At 41.5% G+C, this 23,585-nt stretch overlaps 2 protein-coding genes across 2 annotated transcripts in view; both read left to right on the plus strand.

The window, feature by feature from the left end:
• Nucleotides 1-390, plus strand: part of Adam32 (ADAM metallopeptidase domain 32) — a 63,527-nt gene extending 63,137 nt beyond the window's left edge. Inside the window, exon 22 of the mRNA XM_042054924.1 lies at nt 153-390. Within this exon, the coding sequence (XP_041910858.1) occupies nt 153-390 (238 nt within the window). The remainder of the gene's footprint in view (nt 1-152) is intronic.
• Nucleotides 391-3,954: 3,564 nt separating this feature from the next.
• The window catches only part of LOC119811633 (disintegrin and metalloproteinase domain-containing protein 5-like), a 45,147-nt gene continuing 25,516 nt past the window's right edge, over nt 3,955-23,585 (plus strand). Inside the window, exons 1-13 of the mRNA XM_042054925.1 lie at nt 3,955-4,009; nt 5,351-5,430; nt 5,928-5,983; nt 8,023-8,101; nt 8,387-8,463; nt 9,202-9,379; nt 10,196-10,261; nt 11,464-11,535; nt 11,721-11,878; nt 12,681-12,762; nt 17,473-17,609; nt 19,273-19,459; nt 21,838-21,933. Of these exons, the coding sequence (XP_041910859.1) occupies nt 3,955-4,009; nt 5,351-5,430; nt 5,928-5,983; nt 8,023-8,101; nt 8,387-8,463; nt 9,202-9,379; nt 10,196-10,261; nt 11,464-11,535; nt 11,721-11,878; nt 12,681-12,762; nt 17,473-17,609; nt 19,273-19,459; nt 21,838-21,933 (1,323 nt within the window). The remainder of the gene's footprint in view (nt 4,010-5,350; nt 5,431-5,927; nt 5,984-8,022; nt 8,102-8,386; nt 8,464-9,201; nt 9,380-10,195; nt 10,262-11,463; nt 11,536-11,720; nt 11,879-12,680; nt 12,763-17,472; nt 17,610-19,272; nt 19,460-21,837; nt 21,934-23,585) is intronic.

A 23,585-nucleotide genomic window follows, 5' to 3' on the forward strand; every position in this document is an offset into this window, starting at 1 on the left:
TTATCCTCTGTCTCCCAAGCCTGTGGCTATCTCTCAAACACATTGTGGCCCACTTAGGGGCCTTTTTTTTTTTTTTTATCTGAATCTGTCTTTACTGTGTATATTTAATCCTTTTTGTCTGTATGAGCAAAATCTCTAAATCCACCATGTAGCACATGGCTGTGTTGTGTTTTCCAGCCCACAGTTGTGCTCTCAAGCCTGCAGGCAGTAGCTGGGAGCCTGTTTACTGCAAACCCTGTGCAAGAGACTTGGGAACCTGCCATGCAGCTCAGCTCATGGTGGTTGGCAGCTGTCTGTGCCAAGAATATGCATGCATGCACCCTGAATGGACTCAGCAGGCTGTGTTTACATACATACAGTAATAAAGAGGAGGCCAGGGATCTGAGATAGAGCCAGGCATGGGAGGAGTTGGAGATAAGAAAGGGACTGGAGGGAAATGTGTAATTATATTTTAATAATAAAAAAGAATAAGACACCTGTTTGCTGTGTTACATGTCTGCATTCTCAACACTTGGAAAGTGGAAGCAGAGAGTATTAGAGGCTCAGGGTCATCCTCAGCTACTTAATGAGTTCAAGGTCACCCTGGACTATGTGAGAACCTATTTCAGCAGAAAAATAAATAAAAATTCAAAATGTGTTTTACAACACAAAAAGCAAAAAAGATATGGAAAAAAGTATTTAAATTTAAAAAATAGATATTATACTATAAATATTTTATATCTGAAAAATGTGAAATTTGTAAATGCTTTTCAGTTATAAGTATTTCTGATTTAAAAATTAAAAATCCTATAAAATTATGAAAGTCAGTTACTTGTGGCCAAAACAATGTAATGAACATACAAAATTGAAAGCGTCATTTGAGAAGCACCTTCTGCGGGCACACAGGTTTGCTCTTGGCAGGCCCCTGTTTTGCTTTGTGAGAGCCTGCGCTTGGAGTCACCACCCTGAACTGTGTGTTTTGTTCTCTTCTGCAGTTACTAGTTATTCCTTCTGGAGGAGGAGGCGAACACCCTGTCTCACTGGGAAATGAAGAGTCCACATTTTTCTCTTGGTCACAGCTAAAGGAGCGAATAAACCAAATGTGGACCAATCTGCAGGCTTGCTTGTCTGTTTTTCTGTGCCATTTTCTTCACCTTGGCATTCAGCCCACTGTAGTCCAGTCACATCAGTGCCCTGGGGGGCAGCCAGTGGTGTCAACTGTGGGACCTCTTCACTGACTCTCTGAGCTCTTCCTGTTCCCTTCAGCTTCTCCCACTGTCTGCAATCCACTCCCACTCCCCATTCCCCACCCACCACCTCACCATTTCAGCTTTGTAGCCTGGCCCTCCAAGTCAAGTGCTGGAATGAGAGCCGTGCTGTTGTGTACCCTGTAGCCCTGACGACAGGAGCTGTTGTACTGTTGGAGACCAGCTTCAACAAAAATACCACTTACCAGGGTAGGGGTATAGGGACTAGAAAAGTTAGTAAAGAATAAAAGACATGAGTGAACGTAATAAAACAGAAACATAGGACCGTACTAGAAGGGAGTTCCAGTGAATACTGAAATTTTCTGTATTTAATTTTCTATACACTTTTATAAGCAACACAGTAGGGAGAAGAAGACAAAGGATTGCTTTAACATGATACAAAGGACAACTATAACAGTTACTTCCCTGAATACTTTGAGACATCAAGCCTTTAGCATTCTGTTGTTTAGGCAATAAACCCACCTAGGGCTGCATCTAATAAGGGCAACACCTCCTTGGAGTGTTGTAATAAATGTCCCTCTTTCTAGAGACAGATGGAAGACACAGGGAGAAGAGAATTCAAATTTAGGCTCTCTCTTAGTTAAACCAGCCCAAGAGGAAGCCGCTATATTTCTATTACTTAATGCTTCATCAATGGAAACACCACAAAAATAAATAACTTGATTAAAAAATCAAGTTGGTCATGGAACCAGACAGTTCTTAAATGCTAAAATATGGTTGAGGAACATTTAAGAAAATATTCAACAACCTTCATCATCCAGAAAACTCAGAGCTACTTTGAGATTTCTTCTTACTCCCATGAGATGGGAAAAGAAAAAAAAAAAGATGGCAAGGCTTTTCTGTATGTGGGAAAGGGGATATATATATATTTGATGCTGGTAGGAGTGCAAACTGGCGTAGTCACATGGAAATAAAGAGGTAAGATATACGTGTACCATATGATCCAGCTATACTCAAAGTACATATGTTTACTGCGGAAATACTTGATTATCCATGTTTATTGCTGCTGAAGTCATAATATCCAAGACACAGAAGCAGCCTAGATGTTCATGAGCTAATGAAAGAATGATGAAACTGGCATGTTTGCCCAGTGAAACATTGTTTAGCTATTAAGAAAAACAAAGTGATGAAATTTGAAGGCCAATGGATGGGGCTGGAAACACTCATTCTGAGCGAGGGAAGCTTGGCGTGGGAAGATGAATAGCAGTTTTTTTTTTTCATGTGTGTGTGTTCTCTACACAGCCAGAAAACAACCCAGAGACCTTAGTGGAAGGCAGACACTTTTGGTAATTACTGCCAGTTTAACAACAGTGGAAATATCTCCATTTTCTTTATTTTATAGATATAAATACAGAGACATGTCACGAATACCACTTATTAAACTTATTAAACAGGAATGAGAAGTCCAAACTTCTCTGTTCTGCAAGAGAACCACAGAGAGAGAGAGAGAGAGAGAGAGAGAGAGAGAGAGAGAGAGAGAGAGAGAGAGAGACAGAGAGAGAGCACCTGGGTCATGCACCCCAGAAAGTCACACCCTAACTTGGTCCCACCTCTTAAAGATAATTGGTTGACAGAGATTCCCCATCACTGGGCCCATCCAAAGGCAGTATCATGTTGTCCTGGATGTCCATTTTCTTCAGTCCATTTTTAAAAATTGATTTCAGTGTGTGCAATATGGTAGGGAGCCTCTTAGTGACTGTGCAGCTCTGGTGTGATAATGCCCAGCAGAAACAACGAAGGAGAAAGGTTCTACCTGGCCCCTGATATTTCCTCTCTTTCCCCCTACTCCAGCAATTCTCAACCTGTGGGTCATGACCCCCTGCGGGCCCCATATCAGATATTCACATTGTGATTCATTGCAGCAGCAAAACTGCAGTCATGAAGTAGCAATGAAAATAACCTTATGGCTGGGGGGTCACCATGACATGAGGAACTATTAAAGAGTCGCAGCAGTGGGAAGGTTGAGGGTAGGGAGTACTCTCTCTCCCTCCTCGCCCTTCCTCCAAGCCCATGATGACATGAACAGCTTCTACACACACTTCTGCCAGGAAAAGCCTCCATGCCCTCCAGCTGTGGTGGACCAATACCTTCTGAAGCCACGGTCCAAGATAAACCTTCAAAGCGTCTATGTCCCACCATGCCCCTCTCTTGCCCCACCCCACCCCGGTTTCATTCTACTTTCCTGGCTTTTGTAGTTACTTCATCTTATATGCCCATCCCTTTAAAAGACGAATTAAAGGAGAAAGGCAAGGTGGCAGGGTTAGAATGTGACAATAGGATCCTGCAGAGAATGGTTTGAAAGTCTGTTTGACCAAGGAGTATTTTACGGGAGCGTTGTGCGTGCAGCTGCGAAGGTGAAAAGTCATGGAGGACCTGCGGTGGCCATCAGTAACTTGAACATTTTCGTGTGTTTTTTTTTTCCTCAGTCAAGCGGACATTTCAAAGAACAATAAACGATACAAAGAAAACCAGCTCTCCCTAGCCTGAAGAGTAAAGCCTAGGCAGCAGCCTTCCTTTCGCAGTTCGAAGGATGGTTGGTGCAGGCAGCCTACCCGGAAGTGTGCATCCCAGACCCTGGCCCTTTCCTCGCCGGTTTCCCTGGAGACAGCCCTGTGGGTTCAGGCGCACGCGCTGCCATTACTGGCCACAACGCCCTCCTGCCAGCCCTGATGCTCCTCAGTTCGGCTCCAGGACCACCGAGGGAGCCATGTTCCTCCTTCTAGTGCTGTTTATGGGTCTTAGTGGTCTGCAGGCCGGCCAGAGTGAGTCCGGAGATCCAAGAGTCTCTGAGGGGCCAGGGTGACTGAAGGGCAGGGTGGATTTCACCTAGCCCTGGCTCACACACTGCTCTGGCTTGGCTTTCTCTTTGCACCTCCTCTGTTGCAAAGCAGTCCCTGGAGTGGGACGGGTTTTCTTAACTGTAATGTGCATGACAATGCCATTCTTTGCCAGTTCTGTTACTCTGTAAGTGGTAGTCAAGATTCAACCAATCAACATTAAAAAAGTGTTTATCAAAAAAAAAAAAATACTTTTTTGGCAACTGCTGCCCTCCTTGAATAAGTTCTTTTTCAAAATTTTAGTTAATATTTTTATACAATGTATTTTTTGTTCCATGGTGTCTTTTTTTAAAATTAATTTTATTGAGCTATACATTTTTTCTGCTCCCTTCCCCTTCAGCTCTCTCCCATGGTCCCCATGAACCCAATTTACTCAGGAGATCTTGTCTTTTTCTGCTTCCCATGTAGATTAGATCTATATATGTCTCTCTTAGGGTCCTCATTGTTGTCTAGGTTCTCTGGGATTGTGAACTGTAGGCTGGTTTTCTTTTCTTTATGTCTAAAAGCCACTTATGAGTGAGTATATACAATGTATTTTGATTATATTCTCTCCCCTGCTCCAGATTCTTTCTACCTCCCTCCCTACCTACCCAACTTCATATTCTTTCGTTGTATCTCACTCAGCCCCGCCCCCAAATCAAATAAAAGGCCCAATAAGATAAAAGGTACCAGATTAAAACAACAACAACAACAAAAAAAGCTGTCTGTTTTGTTCTGGTCGACTACTCCGTGGCACGTCGGCTGCCTTGGAGTGCGGTTGATATATACAGTGCCATTCCATTAGAGAAAACTGATGTTTGCTTTATTTTTTTCTTTCTTCTTCTCCCCCCCCCCGCCCAGGGTTTTTCCTGTGTAGCTTTGGAGCCTGTCCTGGAACTAACTTATAGACCAGGCTGGTCCCCAACTCAGAGATTTATCCTGCCTTTGCCTCCCGAGTGCTGGGACTGAAGGCATGCGCCACCACCGCCTGGCGATTTTTGCTTTCTTAGTAACCACGGTTCTTTCTTCAGGATGGTACTCTAGGTTTCAAAGCTTTTCACATCCCTGTAGTTCTGAATTTCGGCAGTTTAGCTGTGCAGTGAGAGGAGAGAGGACAGTGGGAAGGGAGAAAGGGGAGAGCAGAGGAGAGGGAGGATGGATTAGCACTAGTCAAATAGTGGAAAAGGGAAAGGAAGAAATGTATAAATCACCCAAAGCAGAGAAACGGATGCACAATCAGACTTAAAAACGGATCTCAAAATGGATCTCACTTATTTTTGTTTTTAGGCCCTCAGAAAACCATCCTGCAGACCACAGTTCCAGAAAAGATTTCATCACTAGATGTGGAAAAAGATCCTGAAAATCATGTAATAGCAACAGCATCTTTATAGGCTGCTCGTGTGAAGTTGTGCACATCATGGCTGAAGCTGGTCAGATAGAGGTGGAGCTGCTGGGGCCCAGCAAAGCTTCACTGCAGCAGAGCATTGTGGGATAGGAACTTCCGGGATGGGGCCTCACAGGTGCCAAAAAGGTGGCGAGCAACTAGAATGTCCCTCCAGGATGGGATTAGGGTGAGGCTGTGATATGGGGGGTAGGTGAAGTACGCTGTCTGGGGGCACTGACTAAGCCAGAAGATACCAGTTAACACCAGGCAAGCTTCTGCCCTAGACCGCCAGGCCACAGGTGTTCAGCTTCAACACTTAATTCTCAGTTCAGCATCTTAAAGGCGCAGAAATCCACATGGAAAGGGAAGTCAAAAGACGCTGGCATATTCTTATTAGTTTTGCTATTCCTTTAAAACACAAAGCAGAATATACATGTAAATTAGCATGTGACCGACACTTAAAACATATTCTTGTTGCAGATTGCATATCTTATTACAATAGCTGAAAGACCATATTTTGTCCATCTTAAAAAGCAGTAAGTAATTATTATTTTGTCATTCCAAATTTACATTTTTTGACTTTTATAGGAGTTAAGATTATAATCATTACAGTTCTAATGTATTAATGTCTATTGAATGTTGGCCATTAGACAAGGCCCTAGGCATAAAAGGGAGAATAAAACAAGATACACAGGGCATTTATAATATAGGAGGATATATTGCAAGACGCTAACACAAGAAACAGGATTTTATTAAAATATGGTGATAAATACATAGGGAACGTTCTCAGCAACTCAATGCAGCCTTTTTGGAATAGCGGTAAGTTGTGACTTGATAAAAGGATAGTGATAAAAGGTTTTGGAAAAATAAGTAGGAGATAAATTCTAGCATATGTGTACGGACAACGCATATGGACATATGCAAACACCGTGTTCATATGGGTCAGGTGATCAGTTGGGAGGCCTGTTGGGGATGGACCATCGGTTACAGCACGAGGAAGACAGATCCCATAGACCTCAAGACAGAATCAGTAGAACGACTGAGAAACAGTGAAGGACCTCAGATAACTGAGCTGTTGCTCAAGAGAGAGGTTAGGTTATTGTGCATTGAAGTGCTGATTACCCACCGTGGGAGGATTTGTAGGAAGACTGAGTATGTATGTCCAAGTCGGTATTTTCCACTGGAGAAGTATATGTAAGGCTGGATCTCTGAGGATGTTCAGTAAGTATATTGACTTATTAGTAAACAGTAGCCATGTTATTAATATTAACATTAATGAATACAGATACAGTAAATGCTTATAAACCTTCGGAAATATCAACACTTTGGAGCTAGATGGGAAAGTGTGTAACGAGCATGGAAGATGAAGCTGAAGGAGCAGAGACGCAGGGCAAGAGGCAGAAGAGGAGGTGTGATAAATATAGGCACTGGAAGGAGTAGCCATTGTCTCAGACAGTATCTGGGTATTCTGTACAGTTACGGTCAGAAATGTGCCTTTTGGATTTAAAAAAACTGATGGTTTCAGATCTTTTCCACAGAACCCTAAGAACCAAGAAAGCAAAAGATGTATGTGTAGATGGCACTTCTGATAAAAAGATAATCTGTTGACAATTAAAACAGCACAGAGCAGTGCTGGAGCATGACATCAAGTGAGAATCCTGTAGGCTGTAGTCACTTGTAGACAACTTTTCTAATAGCACAGGGTAAAAAGCCTGTGGAACCAGGGTAGAGAGAAATGGTTCACAGCTCAGTACACTCGCAGGGTGGAATCCGTGGCACAGGCGTAAGGGCTTCCTTTGAAATAAGAAAGTCACCCACATTAAGGAAAGGAGTAAGGCAGGCTCAGACGACATGGGGGCAAGTGGCTTGGAGGATGTGTGTTATGATTGGTAGGAGTGGGGTCAAGTACTTTAATATTTACTGGGGTGGGAGATTATGGAAGAAATTTTTGACCCTTGTTATTAAGAAGTGTAGACCCAGCACTCAGGAGACTGAGGCAGGAGGATTGCAACGACTCCAGGTTCAGTTGTGTTTACATAGTTGTATCGAGAAGGAAGAGGAGGAAGAGGAGGAGGGGAAAGGGGATAAGGAGGAAGAAGAGGATGGAGGAGGCAAGGGAGGAGGAGGAGGAAAGGGAAAGGGGGAGGAGAGAGAAGAAGTGGATGGGGCAGAAAAGGAGGAAAAAGGCAGTCACAACAGGGACTTGGATTTAGCAAGCTGATTGAATATGAAATTATGGCAAAACCAAGATAATAATTTAAAATTGGTGTTACTCCCACATTCTACTTAGAGATTCAAATATAAAATCTGACGTCAATGAGTGACAGAAACAAAGATTTGAAAGACCCTGGGCATCGGAGCCTATATTATTTCTTTGAGTTATCTGCTGTTTGGAGCTTCCCATTAATCAGCATGTTAGTTTTTTTTTTTCTATTCAAAAGGCTAATATCAGCGAGAGGAAAACATTTAGACAATAGAATATAGCAAACTGACAGGTATTCAATTAATTTTTATGTAAAGACTGTTGCCTTTTACATTTGTTCCATTGGAAGATGTTTTTGGAATTTTTGCATAGATCATATATAACTTCAACTTCAGTGATCTACACGTATGACAACTATGATATCCGTCGTTCTCAACCTCTGTCTTTTCTGGTAAGCCTTAAGGTTTCTTTCATATAGATTTGCTCTCTGGGTTTTCTTCTTTAAAACGAGCAATCTCTAGTAATTACTTTAATATTATTTTATACATTCACTGGAATTGTATAACACACTACTTTCTTCTTGATACATGTTGTGTAACACACTACTTTCTGTTTGTTGGTAATTGACTTTTATACCAAAGTATTGAGGTAGGTAAATGATAAATAAATGACATGTCTTGGGTGTGTATTTAAGAATGAGTTAACTATCTGCTTTCATTTGTACATTTTTTTAAAGGAAAGTTGCACTTACAATGGATATGTTGCAGGTTTTCCAAACTCTCTTGTGACGCTCAGCATTTGCTCAGGACTCAGGTTGTATATATTATTTAAAGATATTATCATAGATAGGTTTCTATTGCTGTGAGAAAGACTATGACCAAAAGCAACTGGGGGAGGAAAGGGTAGGTTTAATCTTATACTTCGAGGTAACAGTCCATTGCTAAAGTAGGGCAGGCACTGGGAGCCAGGAACTGAAGCAGAGGCCGTGGAGGAACACTGGCTTGTTTTCCCATGACTTGACCAGTTTGCTTTATCATGCAACTCATGACCACCTGCCCAGGGGTGGCAGCATCCATTGTAGCCTAGACCCTTCACACCCATCATTAATCAAGAAAACACTCCGCAGACTTGTCTATAGGCAATCTGATGGAGGCATTTTCTCAATTAGGATCCCCTCTTTTAAAAGATATGTCTACGCTTGTGCCAAGTTAACAAAAATGACCAGCACAGGACCCAAGACTAAGGAAGAGTGCCTGCAGCCTCGACAGGCTAGTCTAGAAAGCCAATACATAACACACCAGAGAGGACTATTAATTGTTTCGAAGCACACACCCATGCCTGTACCTGATCTCTTCCATGTCTGTAATAGGCAGGTGTATGCATTCGTAGTACAGTGATCTAGTTCTGGTATAACCTTGAAGAAAATACAGGTGAAGTGGGCAAACAAAGATGACTGTGGACTTAAGGAAACCCTGACCAAACTTTACCACTAGAATATTATAGATTTGGTTGAATCATTTCAGGCTTTTCTTTGATTGTTCTAATGTTCAGGGGAACAATACAATTCCAAAATGTCTCCTATGGAATTGAACCTGTGGGAACCATATCGGGATTTGTGCACGTGGTCTATGAGATCACAAATGACAACACTGAGATTCCTGTCTTAGAAGAAGATCAGAGTTACTCTTGGTATAATGATTCACAATTTCAGTTCGGAAGTAACGTGAAGGTATGTGTCCACTCTTTCAACTCATTTCATACAATCTTATGAAATGAAAAATGCGTTTGAAGTACACTTTAATGTGGTTTTATTTTTTAAATGAAGGTCCGGTGCCATTTTTTAATAGCCAGAGGATTTACAGTTGAGATAACACAGGTTCAGTAAAAATTTAGGTAATTAATCTCAGAAACAAGGAGATTTGAACTTAGAACTGAAAGCGGCTAAAGTTTTAATACTTGTGCTTTTAGAAAATTAATATAGAATATTCCTCTAATTATTCAGGTCATTTAGATAAAAGTATTAACTCTTTTATGGCATTGAAATAGATAATTTCAATGACTTACATAAGGTAAAATAGAGTAATGACCTTTTCATTAGCAAAGACCCATAAACTGGTTTGGCATCATGCCTGGCTCTAATAACACTATCAACTGCTAACTTTTGTAGGATTTTTTCTGAAGTACATGGTTAGTTAAATCAGCTTCCTCATTCCTCACACTTGCTAGCAAAAATGTCTCCTTACATGGATAGATTATCGAAGGATCAAGAAAAGCAAGGCTTCTGTTATAAACCTAGAAATTTATTTTGAATATTACAAAATCAAGATTCCTGAGTTCTCATCCAGCTTGAGATGTCTAACAGAAAGTTCTCACTAATGGCAGCACTTCTGTGCTGGGAGATCTCTGAATGGCAGCGAAACTTTGTGCTTGAGAACAGCCTCATTACAGCTTGTAGCAGATGTCTTCCATCTTATTTATAAATATAATTTTAACAGAAGGTGACATTTAAAAACTTTTCTCAGGACCCATGCCGTGTGTTTTTCAGAAAACTTCATTAGTCAAGTTATCCCCACGGTACTTCGAGATGGACATTGTCGTGGATAAGAAGCTGGTGTGTCCTACTTTTTCTATTGCTGTTCGTTGACAGTCTCCTAGATGTAAACAGTGTGTTATGACCACATCTGCGTCCATCCCCCTGTCTCATCCTCCCTCCACTTCTGTGACCCCCTTCTTCTTGCTATTGAACCGGTGGGCATGTCTTGCCCGACAGGGCAGTCCTGTAGCACGTAGAGCCCACAGCTGGGTAAGACTGGAGAAGACTTCTCCATCACAGGAGCCGACATACTTTCTTCTTTACAGGGTGGGGCTAGCTCACGGACAGTGAGCTTTCACTTCGGGTTTAGCTTGATGGCTCTGTGTCCTGTCTCCAAAGTATGTGGTCTTCTCAGCAGTAGAGTTTCAGTACCCATTTCGTATGGGCAACCAAGAAAAAGCTGGCAATTGTATATATTGTTTTGGGAGCCTTTGGCATCAGAAGTATTCAGTATTTGGCATTGGGATTTTTTGTTTCAAAACCTATGCCTTGCTCCTGAGAGCAGTATTATCCTCGCTAGCGGATACCTCTGTTGACGCTCTTCTAGAATTATAATGCTTAGTTAGTTTATAAACTAGTAGCTTTCTGTATGCTCTTAAAACCATCTTTGGTTTGGGTTGCCTCCCTCCCCTCCCCTCCCCTGCCCTCCCCTCCTCTTTCATCCCCTTTTCTCCTCTCCCCTCTTCTCTCCCCTCCCTTCCCCTCCCCTCCCATTCCTCTACCCATTTCAATCTTTCTGTGCCTAGCGTTCCTCCCTTTTGCTTTCATATCACCCCACCCCCACCTCTTCTGTGGCTTCCTCACACATGGCTCCCCTCCTAGTTCCTGTCTTCTGTAGACATGCACCCCAAGACCTATGAGTATTTCTACCACTTTTTCTTTCGGCTCTACTGCTACCAGCCATTGTGGTGTTTTGCCTGGCTTCCTCAGCTACTGTGAATGTGAACTGCTGTGTGCAACTGTTGACACACATCCCTCTGTGGAGACAGCATGGCTGGAGCCATCATGACTCCATCTTGCTCCTGGTCTACAATGTATGAAAGGATGTTAAAATTCATGTTGTTGGGTATTTTTATTTACTTATCATTATTGATCTTATGGGTTTCCATCAGAATGTAGTCGTATTGCTTATTCAGAGTACAGCACGTTTATTTGTTTGAAAGCATGTCCTTGTTAGTTTAGATCTATTCATTCTTCAATATTGCTTTTTTTTTTTTCAGTTTGATTACATGGGCTCTGACATTAAAACTGTGACACAGAAAGTTACTCATGCCATCGGCCTTGTTAACACTGTGAGTTTTCAAAAGCAAATTTGTCTATATAATCTGCAAAACAAGAGATGTGGATCTATGCCATATAGTTTGCTGAGCTCTTATTATGTAACCAAAAATACCATGTTAAATATGTTTTTTAAGTGTTTCGAGGGATGTTCAAGTTCATATAGAAATTCCTTTATCTTTTTATCTTTCCTTTTTAGATGTTCTCCAAGTTAGAACTGACTGTTGTAATACATTCCATTGAAATCTGGTCAAAGGGAAACAGAATTTCTGTCCCAGCGAGTCCTAAGAGTTTATTGATTGCATTTTTAAACTGGAAACGAGACCATAAACAGAAGCATGCTTCATACTTACTGGCGTAAGCATATATCCTGTATCTACTGACACTGAAGGAATAGCTCAAATGACATATTACTTATAAAGATACACTTTTGTTTTCTGTATATTGTTTTCTAATTTCTTGGATATCATGAATATAAAAAATGCAAGCTATGAAGGCTTCTCCCTTAGGACTAATGCGAGGAAAAATGCACACACTTTTCTTAAACAACACAGACCGCCGGAGATGAGATAGGTGGTGGAGTGCTTGCTGGCGGCCGCAGCCGCTGGTCCGGAGACAGCAGCTCCACTTTCCGACCGAACAGAACAAAACCTCAAGAAGAATGGCAAATTAGAAGTGGGTGGAAAAGAATCAAACTGCTTTGGCTTACAAATGTCTGTGACCTGCTATCAGATCTCGATAGTTCCGTTTCTTACCTAGTTAATTAATCACCTAGTTAATATTTTTATTTTTAAAGAAAGATCTATTTACTGTTAATGATAAATGAATGACAAGGCCTCAAAAGTGAAGTTTTAGGGATTCCTAGCTAAATAGATACTCAAAGTTTTATACGCACGCATGCAGAGTATATGGAATCAAACTGAAAGCTGCCATTACTAGATGGTTAGGTCTTACCCTTATATATTCCTAGATAGTTATGAAATTTACAATTGACATTGAAATATTCTTAATATTGAAGCTTTGGGAGAATATATCTAAATTGTATAACCCTGAGTGGCATAGAGCCGAGAATATAGTAAGTGTTTTATAATATTTGATCTTATGGAAATTGCTGACATTACTAACACTGCTTTCCTATATACTCCTGTTCATTTTGTAGCTTTGACGAGCATCCTGCTTCCATTGGAGCCCTATATCCAGGGGAATTGTGCAGAACAGATTTTGATGTTGCTGTTGCCCTGGTATGCAGTTGCTGTTTGATTTTCCTTCCCTACTCTTTTTTTTTTTTTCCATGTTTCAAAAATTCCTAAATATCTTATCAGAGGAGAAAATCTTCTATTTATTTGTTTATTTGTTTAGTCTTCTCTCATACAATACATCCTGACTATACTTCCCTCTCTCCTCTCCTTCCACTCCCGGCTCCCATCTGCCCTAAATCAATACCCCCATCTCCATCAGCCCCATCCCCCCCGAAAAGAATAGGCTTCCCAGTGGAATCAACCAAATATGTTATCGCAAGTTAGAATAAGACTAGGTACAAACCATCATATTAAATCTAGGTGAAGGAACCCAGTAGAAGAAAAGGGGTCCCAAGAGCAGGCAAAAGAGTCAGAGACACCCTAACTCCCACTGTCAGGAGTCTCCCCAAAACACCAAGCCAACAACCATAGGATATATGCAAAGGATCTATCGCAGACCCATATAGGTTCTGTGATGGCTGAGCCAGTCAGTCTCTGTGAGCCCTCCTGTGCCCTGCTTAGTTGGTTCTGTGCAGTGCTCTCCTGCTGTCTTCCACCCCTCGGGCTCCCACAATTCCTCCTCCCTCTTTTCTGCAGAGTTCCCCAAGCTCTGAGGGGAGGGGCCAGATGGAGACCTCCAACCTGGGCTCTCTCTAGGCGGAGCAAACCTTCTTCTGAGTTTATTCATCTTTTTCCTAGTGTTTATGTTACCGTTCTTTGCATCAACCTGAACTGTGGCTCACTGCTCTCAAAGCACACTGCTGTTGGCCTTGGCGGACTTGATTTGATCACTTTTCAGTGCTTATTGGTTGTATTTGTTTGTCTTATGATTCTTTGCTAGATTTATTTTTTATTCAAATCATAGACACGTCATTGAAGTAGCAAGTACCCCATCTCCTTTATTTTTGACGTAGTTACTTTTCATTGAATGTTCTTTTTAAAAGATCATCAATGAAGCTATTTAAAGAAGTTTCACTTGTTGGATGATTTTAAAGAAATCAATCTAATTTACTGTTACTAATGATGTAATGCCTCGTGTTGTGTAGGTGATGGTACATCATCTTTCAAAGGATGTGTCAATGTCATATGTATGATCAAGTTGCTTATAATATTATTTTACCTTGCCTTCCTTCTTCCACCTTGTTCTTCTTTTGGGGTTGTTTCCCTTAGGGCTTTTTGGTTCTTTTCCTGCTTAAAGCCACTAAGATACGATTGGCTTGTATCAACAATGTCTGACTTTAACTGATACTTTTTTTTTATCACTTCGTTCTAATTTTGTTTCCCTTCTCAAGTTTCTTTTTTTTTTTTTTTTTTTTTTTTTTTGGTTTTTCGAGACAGGGTTTCTCTGTGGCTTTGGAGCCTATCCTGGAACTAGCTCTTGTAGACCAGGCTGGTCTCGAACTCACAGAGATCCGCCTGCCTCTGCCTCCCGAGTGCTGGGATTAAAGGCGTGCGCCACCACCGCCCGGCCCTTCTCAAGTTTCTAAACCTTGATGGTGAATTCGTCTGAAGGTGTTTAAAGTTATGATCATTTTATGCCAACTTAAGTATATCTTAGATGTTTTGATGCTTCATAATTAAGTCCACAGTATTTTCTAATCTGCCCAACACAGCTGCCACTTTATATGAACATTCCCTGTCTGTCTGAGTATGCTCTCGATTGGAGGCTCCTTCCTTTTCTGGAACATTCTGGATTCAATGCAAATGCTTGTTCTCTAGACCTTTTTAGGGCTTTTATATCTAGATGAAACCAGAAAACCTGACTTTCTGGCTTCTGTCAATTTTAAGTTTCTTAGTTTTCACTAGGTTTTCTGTGTCTTCCTTGGGTACATTTCTTAGTGGGGGGAGAGAAATTTTGTCCTTCACCAAAGGGCAGAAACTGCTTTCCTTCTTTGTGGCCAAACTTCTCAACGAATTTCTCTTCCTTAGACTCAGCAGAAGAATGTGGCACCTGGCTATTCCTTTCCTCTTTCATTTATCTTTTTTTTTCCTCTCATGCTTATTGTTGACTGGGCTATCAGGCCTTTTTTTTTGTGGTTTGACTCAATATCTTCATTTTGATTGGCAGGCATCTTCTGATGTTCATGGGGCAGCTGTAGAGTCTCCGAGAGCTTTAGAATGTCCACTCTTTGGGCCTGTGTTGTTTTATTCACTTTCTTTTGGGTTCTGTAGTTTTTCTTTTTTTTTTTTTATCAGTTTTTTGGCCATTGCACTAGGTATGAAGTGACCTTGTGGTTTTGACTTCAGTTTCCCTGATAAATGATTTGCCAAGGGCCTCACACTGTTGCTCATGTGCATGCCTTAAAGAAAGTGTTGGTTTGGGTCTCAGCGCATGTCTACATTTTTGTCATGTATTAATTAATTTTCCCATTGAGTTGCGAGAGTTCTGTATGTGTTTGGACATTAATGCCAACAGATGCGTACTTTCCAAACTTCCTTCCTTCCCACAGGCTGCCTTTTGATTTGTTGATTGATTCATTTGCTATAAAAAAAGTGATCTGATTTAAGGACTTTAGTCTGACATTCCGTTTCCTCTCTGTTAACTGAGCTATTGGCATCTTAGCCAAGAAGAACTTGCAAAGGCCAAGGTCCAGAAACCTTTACCCTGGTCATTCCTGGATGCTGGTTTCAGGTCTGTAGTTGGCTTTTGTGAATGGTGAGTATCTCCAGGATTCACGATGCCCTGCGTTGAAGACTCTGCTTTTTCTCTTTGTGATATTTGCCGTTCTTAAAGAAAACAATCAGCAACTTATATGCATGGTTTGATGTGGGTCCCTCTGCTGAGCTCTGTTGGTCTGTATATTTGGTTTTGTATAAGTACCCTTTGTTTTGGTTGACTTAGCTTTGAATTACAACTTGAGCTAAATGGAGAAATGATGGTAGCAATCTTGTTCTTTATGCTTTAGACGGCCGTGGCCCGTGGCCTTGTGATAGTGTACAGACTTCAGGGTTCTCTTTTATTTATGTGAAGAATCTAATTGGGATTTTAAAAAACCGCCTACAACTTTAGATGGAGTGGATACTTTTGACCATTTTCGCTCTTCTACTCGCTGATATTGGGAGAGCTTTCAGGATATTTGTGTCACTTTAATTTCTTTAGTCTGTAGTTTCGGGTGCAAGCATTTTGCGTTGGTTGTGTGTTAGAAGTAGCATGATTTTCTTGTTTTTTTTCTGCTGCATTATTGCTGCAAGTGTGACTAAACTTTATGTGTTAGCATTGTGTGTCCCAACAGCACGTCAGAGAATCCGCAGGCTCTCTGAGCAGGAGCGAATGCCTTTTGCACACCACAGTGACTTCCTTTTCCTTTCTTCTTGCATGGCTGTTCTCTCTCTCGACTGATTGCTCCTGCTAGGTTTTCAGTGCTGTGCACTGAAGGAAATGGTGGGAGCAGGAATCTCTTCCTTGCATCAACTAGCGGGCAAGCTCTGCTTATGATATTCACAGCCTAAACATGGACAGTTTTTGTTGGTTGATATTCAACTCAACCACTTTTATTCTGTCCTCACAGGTACAAACTGGACACCCCAGCTAGAAGATCCATAAGAATGTATGATTAGATTGAGAACATTTAAACCAATGCGATACTTTAAATGATGTCATAATGTCACTTGAAAAGCATCTGTGAGACTGTCCATTTTGTTTTTTACAGTTAGCTTGTGGGCAAAAATCATTGTTTGAGGCTGTTGTTGCTTTCAGAATCCCAGCTCAGGGACCCGGCAGCTCTCACTCTGCAGGAAACATGTCTCCAACCTCATGCATGGAGGTCTCTCCAAAAGTCCCCACTCCCCACAGAGCCACTGTTTTCCTTAATATGGTCAAGATAGAGACTCCACAAAGGCAGTATTCACACAAGCTATTCATGAATGATTCCCCATCCCCCTACTGTATTGGATGAATCAGAAGAGGTCAAAACTAGCTTCCTCTCCACAACAGAAGGACATCATAGAGGGCATTAATACTGGGAAATCTGAGTTACTGGGACCCATTGATGAATGCAGATTTGATTATTGAATAGGAGATTAAAGGAATTGAGTCAAAGTTACATCAAAGAAGGCTTAAAAATGAGGCAGTGTTCATGTGTCACTCTTACTAAGGCAGCTTATGTTGCTATCATTTAACAATAATAATAGTACTCAGAAGTAAAACTTCCTCTACTGATCCACCCATGTTTTTTTTGTTTTGTTTTGTTTTGTTTTGTTTTGTTTTTTCGAGACAGGGTTTCTCTGCAGCTTTTTTTAGAGCCTGTCCTAGAACTAGCTCTTGTAGACCAGGCTGGCCTCGAACTCACAGAGATCCGCCTGCCTCTGCCTCCCGAGTGCTGGGATTAAAGGCGTGCGCCACCACCGCCCGGCTCCACCCATGTTTAATGAGCCCGTTAGCAAGACATTTATATCACTACTACAGCTGCATCCATGGAGGTGTCTTGAATGTGTTAATAAATCAATTTTCATCAAAACAATTATATAGCTACTGCAGTTACAGACATGGAGTTGTCTCAAACATATTAATAAATCGATTTTTATCAAAACATTTAACCATTGCAGTTACAGCCATGGAGGTGTCTCAAATATATTAACAAATCGATTGACATCAAAACATTTATATAACTACCACAGTTGCACCCATGGAGGTGTCTCGAACGTGTTAATAAATCGATTTTCCTTGCAGTCAGCATTGCTTTGCTAACTCCTTTCCCTTCTGTTCATGTTCAGTATCCCAAAGGCTTATCGTTAGAGTCATACAGTGTCATCGTGGCGCAGCTGCTGAGCCTTGGCATGGGCCTCACGTATGACAACACCGACACCTGTCACTGTACAGAAGATGTTTGCCTAATGACACCCAAAGCAATGTAAGTCAACCTTTACTAAGCACACACATTTCCTCTTGCTTTCAACTGGCTTTCAGTGTCTGTTAACTGAATTAAAGTATTGATTATATACATATATATACTATATATCATATATGCTATATATAATACACACATATATATATTTGGGGAGCTGTTATGCTGTTTTCCTTAGTGAACTGTGGATTTTAAGGCCCACTCGCTGTGTTATGTGTCTTGATAGCCTCCACCTGCACTTCTCTTTTCTCTCAGTGTTTATTTTGCTCTTTTTGGTATATAATGCTGCTACAGCATCCTGACGTTCATTATGAAATTTTGATTCATGAGTATATTATGCATTGATCAACTCTGAATGCTGAGCCTCCTCTTAGCTTGACACTTTGTTTCTTTTCTGTGATGACATTAAAAGCTGTCCTAATTGTTTTGTGACACTGTCTCAAAGTTGTCCTCGTTTTGAGATATGTAATGTATTAACGCTAGCTCTAATTACCCTGCCGTGCCTGAAAGGCAGAACTTATTTCTTTCATCAGGGCAGACCTTTCTCTCTCTTTTCTTCTCCCTGCTCTGCATAGCATCTGGCAGCCACTATCCCACTGCCAACTTTTATAGGCTCAAAAATTTAAGTCCTATTTTTCAAAATTTTAAATCCAATTTTTGATGTGATATTTTTCTTTGTGTCCCTGGATCCCCTCACTTAACTGAATGTCCTCTAAGCCCACCCACATTGTTGCAAATGAGGGGGCTATGTACTTTTATATGGCTGAATAGCTGCAAAGACACACATTTGATTTTTCTCCCCATTTTGTGACGAGCATGTGGGTTGATCCCATTTCGTGGTATTTGTAAAGACTGCAGCAGTGAGCATGAGAGCCCAGGTGTTCCTCTGACACCTGCTCCATTTCCCTTGGTTACATACACAGTAGGCTTCTGGATCTCTCTGTAGGGTCCCCCCATACTTTTGAGATAATGTCATGCAATAACTACAATAATTTCTATTTCTTTCACAGTAGGTAAGCAATGCTTTAATTGCTTTCTCTGGCTGGTGGTACCCACTTTCTTGTTTTCTGTTTGATCTTGGGGAGGAGGGAGCCTCCCTGATCTATCTTTTCCTATCAAGCTCTGTAGTTAAAAAGTCATGAATTCCATGTCACTGATTTGGAGGGTAGCAGATATAAAATGTCCAGGCCCTATGTGGTCCTTTAGGTCTTGTGTTTCTGTTAACTCGCATCTCAGCTTTGCAGACTTCTTCTCACCTTATTTTATGAATTTTCACCTATACTTGGTGAGGAAAAGCAGAATGATAACACGCGTACACAGATAAGAGACTTTAGTGTCTATGATGCTGCTGTCTAGGTAGCAGAAGTCGGGAAGGATCCCTGGATCAGTACCTCACATGTACTGAGGGGCCACCTGTGCCAGGTTCTACATAAGTACAGTATGTGACAATTTTTAAAAATTGTATCATTAGTTTTCACTTTTTCTTGGTAGATATAAAGAAGTCTGAGAAAACATCTTAGCAATCCAATCACTGTGTTCAAAAGTGCACTTAATGTTTTCTGTGAAGGATGGCGGGCACTCTTGAAATCTTTGTCAAAACATGGCTTTATGGGGACTGGAGTACATGGCAGAAGCTTTGACCATGCACACACTGTTTGTTATGTTCTAGATATTCTGGGGGCATGAAGAGTTTCAGTACCTGTAGCTTGGATGACTTTAAACAGTTGTTGATGGGCAAAGACCTTGGATGTCTCCAGGACTGGCCCATGGAGAGAAAACCTCAGCGCAGGCCGAGACGGATCTGTGGCAATGGCGTATTGGAGGGGAAAGAGCAGTGTGACTGTGGCACTTTGAAGGTTGGTGGTTCTTTTTTTACTCAACTCATCTCAGTTTCTTACGCAGAAAAAACTCTCTCTCTTAGTTAAATAGATTTGAAGTCGACTATTTTTTTTTTTTTTTTTGTGAAGCTAAAATCTTCAACCTCCTAATTTTCCTTTTGGGAGTTAGCATATTTGCTCTTTGAATGGCCACTGCCTGTAAGTGGTGCCTTGTGACACTGTTAACGCCTGTGCCAGCTGAAATAATGATGATTAAACAACTGTCAGCACCATCTGCTCTTTGCAACAAACACTAATAAGACAGTAAAAGGCAGGAGATAGACTGTGTGTAATAAGATGGTAGGGTGTGTTCCTGCTTAATATACTGAGAACATTATTCTAGGGACAAGTGTCCTTAATTAAAATATTCCAAAATAAAGCCTGCCATCACTTCGAGAAGATAGAAAGTATGAAAATAAGATCAAAATAAAGTACAGATGAAAAACGATAGAGGGAGCATAGCAGGCTCGTCACATGCTAGAAGAAATGTTGACTATGAAAGCTATACCATGGGATAGCACCTCTGTGAGGGCTAGAAGATGCTAGCAGCATCCTGGTCCTCCTGTTCTTACAAACTTTCTGTCACCTCTTTCACAATGCTCCCTGTGCCTTAAGCGTAGCAGTTACTCCGCAGACACACCAGCCAGGCCTGAACCCCATGGTCACTCATTCTCTGTATTTGATCAGTTGTCTGAAGTAGTCTTATCTACACCCTCAAAGGATAGCCAGTCCAAACTGGCCGACCCTAAACACATTACATATAAACAACACAAAATGGACTCCAAAAGGTTGTATATACATTTAGCTGTGATAATAGTAATTATAGAAGAAGCCATGAATTTGAGATACGGTTGGAAAGCATGCTAAAGTAATTAGGGAGAAAGAGGGAGTAGAAATGATGTAAATACAGAACTCAAGTAGGAAATAGCCCCCCCATAAAAATTAAAACACACACACACATACATATGCAAGCTCATACACACATGCACACGATCATATGAGCAACTCAAGACAACCAGAGACTACAGAGCAGCTGTAGAAATTCTGTAGAGCCGAGAGGCTCAGTCTGATTACAGAGCACCATAAGGAACTGCTTGTCTATGATGCCACCTACAAGGTGAGCAGGGGTCTCTCAGTGGCTCCCACCACTGCCAAAAATACCTGCCATTTTGGCTAACAAACAACTCTGTACCCCACAGTCTTCTGCAAACGGTGTTCTGGTCGCTATTATCCAAGCTGCTGCCTAGCTGTGCTATCTTCAGATCAGCTTTATCTCTGAGACCTTTCCTGGCGAGAGCGTCAACACAGCTGTTGCTACTACTGCATCAGCACCCAGCTTCAACCTGGACTGAAGAAGGATAGCACTCCGAGAGTCCCTCAGGCTGCCAGCCCCACCTGGAAGGGCTGAGGACAAGGGACTCAGTTGTGAGAGGTGGTGGCATATCCGACACTCTCCGCTCTACATCCGATGACCAGTTTTCACTCCCTGAGAGCAGCCGTCGCCCTTGGCACACACTTTTGTTTGCCATCGGATACCAAGCAGCTTTGTGACTCAGCTGTGATTTGCTAGCCCTTTCCCAGCTAAACGTTTATTTTCACCGTTGGGCTATTAACAGCGGTTGACTCGTATTCATCAAACCAGTCTTCTTCAATATTGTCCTTAAGACAATTAACATTTAAACAGACCTTCGGTTGTAGCATTTTTGCTAAACAGCTTCCTGTATGTAGTCTGGGGTGACCATGTCAGGTGACACATGAACCTAACTGAATACAGAGGGGAGAGTAATGATGGGGTCGGGCAAATGACAATGTTTCCCCAAGAGTTTAGCGTGGGCATCAGTAACTTCAAGGGCACAGTTCAGAGTAAGGCAATATAAAATCCAATGCCTTTCAGAAGTACATTGTAACAGGAACATGAATAAATATTAGTCTGATAAGTTAGGCTTTCTTTCAGGGATGTAGCAGTTTGATATTTCATAAGCAGTCTTATTCATTACAGTGGGCTATGTGTCTGAGGACCACTAGGGATGCTCAATGTTGGGATTTACACATAAACAGTACCGATGGACGAGACTTGACATAAACACCAGAATATAGAAATGTTTAAGGAGAGTGGCTGTTAACAAGAGGTCAAGTAGCGTTCTCCCCTGGGTGCTTTCATGGTAGGTCTTCTTGAACTGCACCAAACAGAAGAAAATGTCTCTGCAAACTGCTGAATGAAAGATTATTTCCAGGAGAATATATTTATTGAAACAATAAATGTAAGAAAAATGGTATGATTTTCAGGGTCAGGTGTGCAGCTTTGTTTGATGCTGCACGACCAGACTGAGCTGAATAAGACTTTCATTTCCTTGCAGAACTGTACACACCGAGCATGCTGTGACCCTATGTCATGCCGATTAAAGTCCAGCGCCATATGTGGCTCTGGAGAGTGTTGTAAGCAAGACTGCACGGTAAGAGGAAATCCCACATTTGATAACAGCAACTACTTTCTTGAAATGAAATACATAGTTCAAAGAGAGGAAAGCATCTGTATCTCTCTTAGCTGACGATTCAGTGATACGCTGTATCTATTCCACACCTGGGCTCCATTCAGTAATCTATCACTTCCTCTGCTCTCGTGGGTATCATTTCTTATTTTCCTTCTCTCCTAACTTGGCTTTCTGAAGTTTTCTCTCTGGCGGCCAACGTGTCTGTCTGATTACGTGTGGCTCTGCCAGGTTTTCTTAGCCATATTTTCTGTGTGTAGCTTATGTGAGGGCAAGAAGTTAGATGAGTTTTTTGTGCCCACTGTGATCTTAACCTGTGCCCCATAGAGCTCATTAGGTTGGCTGGTCAATGAGCTCCCCAGGTCTCTACTTCCCCAGAACAGGGGTTACAAACATAGGCTGCTAATTCCAGACTTTTAAGTGGGTGCTGGGATGAAAACTCAGGTCAGCAAGCTTGCTGGACAAGATCTTGACTGACTGAGCCACTTCATATCCGCTTGATCTTTATTCGCTTGCTATATTGAAATATAACATTTTTATTTGCCATGCGTTCAAGTTGTTGCTGTTCTATTTTCTTGCTCGTGCTGTCTCTAATGACAACGTTGTGATTATTCTTACTTTTTGATATTCTGCACATAATGTCTTCTACCTTCCACTTTAAGGTTTATTTTTGTCATTGGTTTTTGAGCAATTTGGTGACAGTGTGTATCAGTATGGTTTTCTTTATGTGTCTTCGGCTCGGGGTTTGTTGAACTTAGCTTTTATTATATTCGGGGAACATTCAACTGCTTTGTTGTCAAGTATTTGCTTCAGTCTTTACGTCTTTGTGGTCTCCTTTGACAATGTCACACACATGTGGTTGGGCATGGGAAAACATCTCACAGGTGGCCGATGCTCTGCCAGCTTCTAAAGAACTGACTTTCTGTTTCATTTGTAATGGCTTCCACTGCCATGCCTTCAGCTACTGGCCCTATCCGTCTGAGAATTTTTAAAAGTTTGAATTTTAGAATTCTCTGCTGTCCCTCTCAGATTCTAACTCACTTTACCATTTCCTTTTAGACATTACAAAACAAAACAAAACAAAACAAAACAAACAAAATCAGATGCGATGAAATAGCCTAGAAAAACCAACTTTCTAGAAACTTCTGTCTTGTGTGCATGTTGGGAAGTTTTCCTTTATTAGAAATCACCTCTTCAGGCTGGAGTGATGACTCAGTGGTCAAGAGCACTGGCTCCTTATGCAGAAGATCCAAGTTTGATTTCCAGCACCCACATGGCGGCTTACAACTATGTGTAACTCCAGCCTCAGGAAGCCTGATGTCTCTTCTGCACTCTAAAGGCACCAGAGAGGCACATGGTGCACATCTGTACATACAGGAAAAACAGTCACACACATAAAATCGTAAAATAAATAAATCCTTTAAAAATGGGCACAATAGCTGGTCAGTGGTGGTGCACGCCTTTAATCCCAGCAATTGGGAGGCAGAGGCAGGCAGATCTCTGTGAGTTCGAGGCCAGCCTGGTCTACAAGAGCTAGTTCCAGGACATCTAGGACTGTAACACAGAGAAACCCTGTCTTAACCCCCGCCCCCCCCCACAAAAAAAGAAGGGAACTT

This window comes from Arvicola amphibius, chromosome 4 (genome assembly GCF_903992535.2).
Source record: "Arvicola amphibius chromosome 4, mArvAmp1.2, whole genome shotgun sequence".
In the NCBI taxonomy this organism is placed as follows: Eukaryota; Metazoa; Chordata; class Mammalia; order Rodentia; family Cricetidae; genus Arvicola; species Arvicola amphibius.